The 9,199-nt window shown below is 46.1% G+C and overlaps 1 protein-coding gene across 1 annotated transcript; it reads left to right on the top strand.

Moving 5' to 3' along the window:
* The first annotated feature begins 4,899 nt into the window (after positions 1-4,899).
* LOC149284212 (RNA-binding E3 ubiquitin-protein ligase MEX3C-like) lies at positions 4,900-9,199 on the top strand. The gene is made up of 2 exons (XM_089496997.1): positions 4,900-5,227; positions 8,001-9,199. The coding sequence occupies exons 1-2, from the start codon at positions 4,900-4,902 to the stop codon at positions 9,197-9,199; spliced, it is 1,527 nt and encodes a 508-aa protein (XP_089353123.1).

Here is a 9,199-nt window from a genome sequence, read left to right as displayed (position 1 = left end):
GAGATGCTAAAACCTTGAATTTCCTGCAGATGATATGGGATTGGATTTCAATCGAAGATCAAAAGGTACAAAATGTAATCTCTATGAATATTTAGTGGCTTTAAAAAGGATCGGTCACATTTCATAGTTCTGCACAGTAAATAAAGCTGGGTAAGGGTGTTTACAGATTAAAAAAGCACTATATCTGTATTAGACACCCACATATGGGATGGGTATACCTTGGGAGCAGTCTTTTTAGCTTCCTCTTATCAGGATCCACGAAATAATGAAAGGGCAAAAAAAGCTGAAATTGGAATTTTAACGTAACAGCGTCGTAACCGTCCACATTCTCCAAAAGAATACATTCCAGCGTATTAATAAACTGGATTACAGAAAATTGATTGTTTCTAGAAGCGCATTTGTATTTCAGCTGATCTTGCTTTCTTGAGTTTAATTGAACGGATAGGGTATATTAACATTTCCAAGTAGAATCCCCAAAATGCTCCAAAATGTAATTATTCGTAACATAATAGCTTGCCGAATTATGTTACAAAACCATCTGTAAAGTATAACGTCTGTGATAGCGAAGAAGGCAAATTATTTTTTAATTAAACCTTGTCAGCCATTACCTTAAATAATACCTTAAATAAAACAAAAAAAAGAAAAAAACAGTTGTTTTTTTTTAAAAAAGGTAGTAATTTTAGATTGCATTAGTACATTGTACGCTACATTTTAATTTGCTGGTCAGAAAGGGAAGACTCCCCAAGGCTTGTTGTTACAAAATACTGTTAGTCCAATAAAAAAGTTATTACATGATTCTGGAACATTCTGTTACTTTGCATCTAAATTACTGCTCCTAACTACATTAAATTTTACACTAAATGTAAAAAAAAAAAAAAAAAAAAATTAGGGTAATTTCCCTCTCCCTGAGGGCCTTTAGACACAATCAGGGAAATGTATAATTCACTGGCACACAATAATACTTGTAAAATTAAATTAATAGCTTAATCAAAGCTATTTTTTATTTCAATTTTTTTATACTTTTTTTTTTTTTAGCACTTTTCCTTTATAAACGTAATTTTCCTTTCTCATTTAGATGAATCATACAAACCATTTTTCGTTTTTCTCTTTTTGGGACACATATATAGATAAACATTCATATACAGGTTATGGGGAAACAGTTTATTGATCCAAGGAGAAATCTGACTGCCATTTTGGGGTCAAGAAGGAATTTTTTCCCTGGTTAGTGTAAAATTGGAAAGAGCCAAACTGGGGTTTTTTGCCTTTTTTTGGATCAACAGCAAAAAAAATTAACAGATATAGGAAAGGCTGAACTGGATGGACGCATGTCTTTTTTCAGCCTAGATAACTATGCAACTATGAAAAATATCATTTAGTATGAAAAAATATATTTTTAAAAAAATTGAAAAATTAAGAAAACAAAAATAAATACATGAATTTTCTGTGAGTATTAACCGGCTCGTGCAGCACCACTTAGGAGTTACCGCTGCGGAATTCAACGCAAGCGCGTCGCCACCTGTATAGAGGGCTGCCTCGCACCCAATTATGGGTGGGATAGCTGTGTGTTATAGATCTATTATAGCCAATATTTTTTTTATGTTCAGAATTATTCAGGTGATGGGTTAAATAAATCAAAATATAACATGTATGGGTGCATTAAATTAGGAAGAGGCAGATACTGGTTGACCAAATACATATTAAAAAAGCTCTGGTCATGAAGGGGTAAAACACAATGCTGTATTCAGTTACGCATTGGAGAAATGTGGATTTTATTTAATTTTGTCCCAACAAAGTTCCCTTACGTGCAGACCTGGAGGCCGCCATTGTTGTCAGACGTGATTCTTTCTGGCAATGCAAAGGTAGCCCTGCTTATCCAATGAAGATATTCTCTATATAAACTTGAATGCGTTAGAAGGTCCCTTGGAGTGATTAAGATTGAGGTATTCTATGATTTACCACAAGGCAGTGTTATAAGGAGATGAGGTATTTATGTAGCACACAGGGCTAGGACAACAGAGCCAGAACCCATGCACACATCTAAAAGACGGCAAACTAGAATTGTTTAAAATAATGCAATATTTTTACAAAAATGGGTTTTTAATGTAAAACTAAGAAAATAAATACCGGGAGACTTCCTTCCAAAAAAGAGGAATGCATGTGGTCATTTACAGTGATCCTGTCAATATTCTGCTACTAGAACAATCAAACACTGATAAAGATTTGACGGTAAATGCACACATTTAAGCTGTAAACGTCTGTAACCTTGTGATACTATGTCATCATCCTTTATCTCAAACAAACATTACCTCATAGTCACCTGCATGGAGAAATAGCCTATGGATCAATAGATCCAGAAGAACTACATGATCAAAAGGGCATGATCATCATATTCCGCCAGCGCCAAGACAGTATGTAAGGGCATATCTGGGTGCGTGTTTGTTGTCGTTCTCATGAATAGCGACACTTTAATACCGAGAAAACCTTACTTGGTTTATGGTACTTTATCTGGAAATGTATTATTAAGATAATCAACGGCACGTTACCGAGGTCACAAAACAGAAAACACTGACGTTGTGTGAACGTTGTGTGTACGCTGTAATGACACTATTTCTGATACTTTTTTATTGTTTACAATGATAATGATACTTCCAAAAAAGGGCATGAGTACCCAAGTACCCTCAGACAAAAAGAGCTAATGATCCCTTCCCCAAGCAGTCCAAAAATAAAATATATAAATATGTATATAATATATAATATGTATCAATATTGGAGGACAACCTTCTATTGCCCATTATCTGCACATGCTAAGAAAAACAATGATACCGATTTTACTCCGAGACAGAACATACAGTACACGTCATATATATAAGGCAGCAGGGCCGGCCCGACAATGGAGCCGAGTGGGGCAACCACTCCAGGGGCGCCGAGTGGTTTTCACTTACCAAGCTGTCAGTACCCGCTCGGCGCCCCGCTCTCCCTCCTCTGCGGCGAGTCTCCCTGTTCGGTCTCGGTGCTGGCTTGTAATGCTGAGCATTACAAGCCGGCACCAAGACCGAACAGGGAGACTCGCCGCAGGACTACTGAAAGGTAAGTACAAGAGGGGGGGGGGGGGTAAGGGTAGATAATTGGGGGGGGGCGGCAGGGACAGAGGGGAAGAAAGGGTAGATAAGGGGGGGGGGGGCGGCATTTTAAAATTCGCCCCAGGCGGCATTTTGCCTTGGGCCGGCCCAGTAAGGCAGACAACAAACATCAATCAACATCTTAAACAAGTATATGTTGGCGTAATGTGTACAGTCCATGATAAAAAAAAATACATAAAAACATAAAAATTCACATTCGTAAGTACTGTCATGTGATGCAGCACAGCACCGACAATAAATCATACGATACGGGGAGCAGTACATAGAAGCAACAGTGACCATGATTTTAGAGGTACAAGGTGTTTGAGAATGCAGCAGGAATATCATCCAGGGATGGGGGAGTTAAAATGATGATGAGAAAAGTCCAAAGTCTATGGGAGGCCAGGAGAGCGGAGGCTGGAGTTTAGTCCTCCTAATCAAGAACGTCGATGATGTAATAGTCTGAAGATCAGCCTGCAACAGTCTCAGGTAGCAACCGGTTTCCTCCTCGGGGTCAGGTGGTTCCAAGCAGATAACAACATATCAGGCGCCAGGCTTCCTCACACTCAATGGTAGGAGAGAAACATCCTCTCCACGGAATCTTCAATGGTTCCAGAGTTAATGTAAAGAAGCGCTGCTTCTCCAGTTTGACTCTCTTTTCCCTCTTAAATGGGGGGTTGTCCCGCTATCTCCGCGGAAACGCCCACTGACGTCAGCGCGTAGTCCCGGCCGCATCTCACAAGGAGCCTAAAAGTTCCCAGGTATGGGCATAACAAGTAGAGTGTGGGCCCTGCTCAAAGAGCTCACAATCTATGAGGGGTGGGGTTCACAAGATGTATCTCAGTGTAAAGAATTACAAAATCTGTAATATTACTGGACATGTACAGAATGACATCAGGAGCGACGCTAGGAATGCTGAGGTGGAGGCAGGTGTAGCAGAGACCAGGCCGGGGGCCGCGTTATCAAACTTTCTCCCTCTTTAAATGGTGTGCCAAAAAAAAAAGTTAAAAAAATATCAAAAGAAAAGTTTAAAAATTTTTTTTTTTTTAAAGTTACAAAATAATTCTAAAACAAGTTAGAAATGTTTTTTAAAAAGTTACAAAATAACTAAAAACTGAAAAATAAATACTATGTATAGTCTTATAATGTAATGCGTATTTATGTTGTGTGTAGCGCTTGTGGCACCGAATACCGATTAGCGCCATTTTTGTTTTAAGACCATTCCCTTTATGTCTGGGGACCAGTCTGTGACCTAGAAGAACCCGACGGCCACATATTCCCGCCCTCTTCTAAAACATCTTGACCAGTCAGCTTCTTCTCCTGAGCCGCGAGCCCGTCAACGTCATCACAACAGGCCCGGCCCACTCAATCACACGCTTCCTCTTCTCCTCCAGTCTCTCCAAGTCTCCCAGCGGCAGCAGTAGACAGGACCCGCCTTCTTTTGATAAACCTCATTGCCGACGAATAAGATTACAGTTCCCGTCTTCTAGCGTAACGCCGTACATCCAATCAGAAAGGGACTACATTTCCAGGCCGGTGGAAGTGAGTAGGCGTGGCCTGCCTTGTCTCGTCTCGAAACAAAGAGAAGGGATAACTAGGATTCCGGGTCGGGCGGGCGCGGTAAACCTCAGGGCCTGGCGGGATGGCGCTGTGCGGCTGGGCCGCTCGGAGCTAGGGACAGGAGACGGCGATGCTGTTCTGTGCCCTCTTTCTGTTGTGAATGAGGAGGGAGCCAGGCCCGAGCCCCGAGTGCAGCCAGGCAGAGTGTAAGGGAGGTGCCATGCCGGGTGGAGGAGCTCCCGTGGCCTCCTGGGGGCCAGAGGAGATCCGGGTGAGGTTGGCCGCGCTCGGCCTGGATGCCCCGGTCGAGACTGAGGTACTTGCCGAAGGGGAAACAGAGGAGAGGCCCGGAGAGGAGGAGGCTGACGATACCGTGGAGGGCGGAGGACTGGCGGCCCAGGCCCTGTACCCTGGGTTGTTGATGGAGGGAGCGTACCCCGGGGCAGCGGACCAGACCGCCCTGACCATGCGCAGAAGGAGCGTCAACACCAATGAGCTGGTCCCGGTGCCCAGCTCTGAGCACGTGGCGGAGATCGTAGGGAGGCAAGGTAAGTGTGCGCTGGGAGGTATCGGAGTGTGTGCCCCAAAAGAGGGGCATCCAGAGTGAGTGTGCCCTCAAAAAGGAGGGGGCGTCCAGAGTGAGTGTGCCCTCAAAAAGGAGGGGGCGTCCAGAGTGAGTGTGCCCTCAAAAAGGAAGGGGCGTCCAAAGTGAGTGCTCTAAAGGAGGTTGGGGGGGTCTAAAGTTATTGTCCTTTAAAGGTGGTTGGGGGGGTCAAAGAGTGATCTCTAAAGGAGGTTGGGGGGGTCCAAAGTGAGTGTGATCTAAAGGAGGTTGGGGGGGTCCAAAGTGAGTGTGCTCTAAAGTAGGTTGGGGGGGTCCAAAGTGAGTGTGCTCTAAAGGAGGTGGGGGGGTCCAAAGTGAGTGTGCTCTAAAGGAGGTGGGGGGTCCAAAGTGAGTGTGCTCTAATGGAAGGTGGGGGGGTTCAAAGTGAGTGTGCTCTAATGGAAGGTGGGGGGGTTGAAAGAGTGATCTCTAAAGGAGGTTGGGGTGGTACAAAGTGAGTGTTCTCTTTGGGATGGAAGAAATGATGAGTGAGTGCACTATGGGGTAAATGACAGGGTGGGTGTTCCTTGGAAGGGGTAAGGGTGAGTTTGAGGAAGGGTGTGAGGCGGAGTGATTTTTGGATTGGGTTTCTTACCTTTCAGTGAAGGGGGGATCAGGCAGAGGCCGGGACTTTTTGTGCCGTTTTATGTTTTGTTTGTTGGCTGCACCTCCTTCTGCCTCCAAAAAAATGGCTGGATCTGTGTGAGTGGCTCCTAACTTCCACTCGCTGCGGCCAGTTTAAGGCGTTCAGCCGGGTGATGATCCCGTGTCGCCTGCATACACATAACACGGATGGGGGCGGCTGGATGAGAGGCGAGCGCTCGGTTGGGAGCAGGGATCGCGGGTGGAAAGTAGATGCCCGGGGGGGGGGGGGGCTGCGGGGTAAACGTTAGCTGTATTCAGAGTGTGCTGTGAGTGAGGGCCGGACGAGTGTTGAGACCGGTGAGGAGTTCTGCTGCAGCTTCTGTAAAATACACGCTTTTCCTATTTATTTTTTTGTACAGATTTTTGATTAATAGAATTTAAAATAATTTCAGGAATAAAATTCCCCTAAAATACATAGCAGGTGAAATTAAAGTTTTTTTTGCAGGGTAATGGAACCGGCCTGGTTTTCAGACCTCAGGGAAATAAGGGGTTAATCCAAGTACGCGGTTAAGCAGCAGGGAAGGTTAAAGGTATCGGCGTCGAGCGGAGGATCCGTTATCCGATCGCCGGCTGCCCCTCGGGTGTCTGCACCGGAATCTGGATCACCGAAATTATTTTTAGAAGTCCCCAAAAAGTTTGCATTTAGGAGAGAAAGACATATACAGGAAATGGAAAATGTTTGTAATATGATGTCACAGGGAGACGTTTCACTGGTTACCGCTAAATTTCCTGTAAAAAAAAAAAAATTGAAAAACGTTTTTATTCTGAAAAAAGGCTATGTTCTTCCTGGTCAAATATTTATATATATTTTTTTTAAATATATGTTTGCTATATAGTTATTTTTATATATTGGAATTTTTTTAAGCCCGTTATCTGGGGGCCCCCCCCCCCTCCAAATGCGTGGGTCGGGAGCGAAAGGTGCCTTCCCGCTCAATGTGTGTTGTCACCTGGCATTTAAAAGGTTAATGCACGGCAGATAACCTTTCCAGGGCTTATTCTCTTTAAATACACACTGCTTCTCCTGCAGGAAGGCCCTGCATGATGCATAGTTAAATAATTTAGATATTTTCCACATTAACTATTCATCACACAGGCGAAGATCACAGGGGCCGGCCCTGCGTGGGGCACAATAAATAATGGAGCCGTGCTTTAACTTTAAAGGGGGGGGTGATCATTGATTGGATAAGGATATAGCGAGCCCCTTATTACTTTTACATGGGGGGGGGTATTTAGAATATATGCATTTTGCCCCAATCACAGCCAACGTCCTGAGCTCCTCTTGTATTGAGATAGACGGTAGTCAGACATGAAGTCTTCGTCCCGCGGACCCCGGAGAGCCTTAATTAACGCTGTTTATTAACACAACCCGACGAAAACACCGCGCCCCCCGGGGGCACTGCAGCGCATGCATAGCTGGGGTTAGGACGGCGCGAGGGCTTCATACAAAAGGGGAGCGGGACGGCCGGTGTAATGAAGCCGTGGCCGTTGGTAACACGGGCCTGGCGTCTCGCATCCCATGGGGGGGGGCCGGCACAGAGACACCGATGAGTAAAACCACGCCGCTCGCCACCAAGTCCCTCCGGTCTCCGATATGTTTTAAGGAAGATAACGGTAATGTTTAGCAGCTCGAGAGCCGGGAAAGAGATGTAGAATTTATTAAATACTCAAAACGCACGAGTCGCCCCTTTTTCCGGGGTTCGCTGTTACGTTGTTGAAAAACGCAGACGGTGCCGATTAATCTCGATAAAGCCACCTCCGAGTCGGGGGGGGGGGCGTTTAAACTATAATGACCCATAAGCTTTTAATGTAGTATTTAATAATGTATTATTATATTGCATGTGAAAGGTTGGACGTTACACGGGTCGCTCCTCGGACCGCCCGCTGACCTTATAATTTAATTGCAATTTACGTACGCCCGGTATAAATGAGCGTATTTGGGGTCTCATAAGACCCCAGGCCGAGAGCTTTTGTATATTGCCCTTCGGTGGGATCGGGGGGTGTCTCTTTGTCGGTATTTTTCTTTTTTTTTTTTTTTTTCCTGTTTTTAAACCCTTAAAATCTCTACTTTTTAGGTTGCAAGATAAAGGCGCTGAGGGCCAAGACAAACACGTACATAAAGACGCCGGTCCGCGGGGAGGAGCCCATTTTTGTCGTCACCGGAAGGAAGGAGGATGTCGCTATGGCCAAACGGGAAATTCTGTCCGCGGCGGAGCACTTCTCCATGATCCGAGCGTCCCGCAACAAGAACGGGCCGCCTGCGGCTAGCATGCAGTGCGCCCCCAACTTACCGGGCCAGACCACGGTTCAGGTGAGGGTTCCGTACAGAGTTGTCGGCCTCGTCGTCGGACCCAAGGGAGCCACCATTAAAAGAATACAGCAGCAAACGCATACGTACATCGTCACTCCGAGCAGAGACAAGGAGCCCGTGTTCGAGGTCACCGGGATGCCCGAAAATGTCGACCGAGCGCGCGAAGAAATCGAGATGCACATAGCCATGCGCACCGGCAACTACATCGAGATAAACGAAGAGAACGATTTCCACTACAACGGTACCGACGTGAGCTTTGAGGCCGGGGCCATCGCCGCTTCTTCTTGGCTCGGCGTGAATCCCACGGCTCCCAGTCGCAACAGAATGATTTCCAACTATCGGAACGACAGCTCGAGCTCCCTGGGAAGCGGCTCCACGGATTCGTTTTTCGGTAGTAACAGGCTGGCCGACTTTAGCCCGTCGAGTCCTTTCAATACGAGCAACTTCTGGTTTGGAGAAACCGTGCCGAGTGCGAATTCCGAAGATCCGGCAGACGCGTCTGCCTTCGATCCGATTCCGTCGTCCTCCGAAACCATCTGGGCTCCTTATGACCCCGTGAGCTCGCTTTCCGGCTACAGAAGCGAGGCGACCGCGAAGTCTCAGCGCCGGGGAAGTCTGTCTCCTACCTTCCCGGAGGGTCTGGAATATCCTCCGGCGAGGAGCATTAGGAGTGACATGTCAAGCACAAGCGAGATTGGGCTTCCTATCTATATCCCGGCTTTCTCCAACGGTACCAACAGCTACTCTTCTTCCAGCGGCGGGTCGACGTCCAGCTCCCCGCCCGAGACGAGGCGGAAGAACGACTGTGTCATATGCTTCGATAACGAAGTCACCGCGGCGTTCGTTCCATGCGGCCATAACTTCTTCTGCATGGAGTGTGCCAACAAGGTGTGCGAGAATAACGTCCCGCTATGCCCCGTGTGCCAGACCTCTGTCAATCAAGCAATCCAGATACACTCTTAA

The sequence above is a fragment of the Sceloporus occidentalis genome, unplaced genomic scaffold, assembly GCF_023333645.1.
Source record: "Sceloporus occidentalis isolate IW3139 unplaced genomic scaffold, rSceOcc1.0.p SCAF_97, whole genome shotgun sequence".
NCBI classification, from domain to species: Eukaryota; Metazoa; Chordata; class Lepidosauria; order Squamata; family Phrynosomatidae; genus Sceloporus; species Sceloporus occidentalis.
The sequence above is the reverse complement of the archived record's forward strand: the minus strand, read 5'-3'. Positions and strand labels throughout refer to the sequence as shown.

Coding starts and splice junctions, on each gene's coding strand:
- LOC149284212 (XM_089496997.1), top strand. CDS start 4,900: ATGCCGGGTGGAGGAGCTCCCGTGGCCTCCTGGGGGCCAGAGGAGATC. Junction 5,228..8,000: donor GGAGATCGTAGGGAGGCAAG/GTAAGTGTGCGC, acceptor TCTACTTTTTAG/GTTGCAAGATAAAGGCGCTG.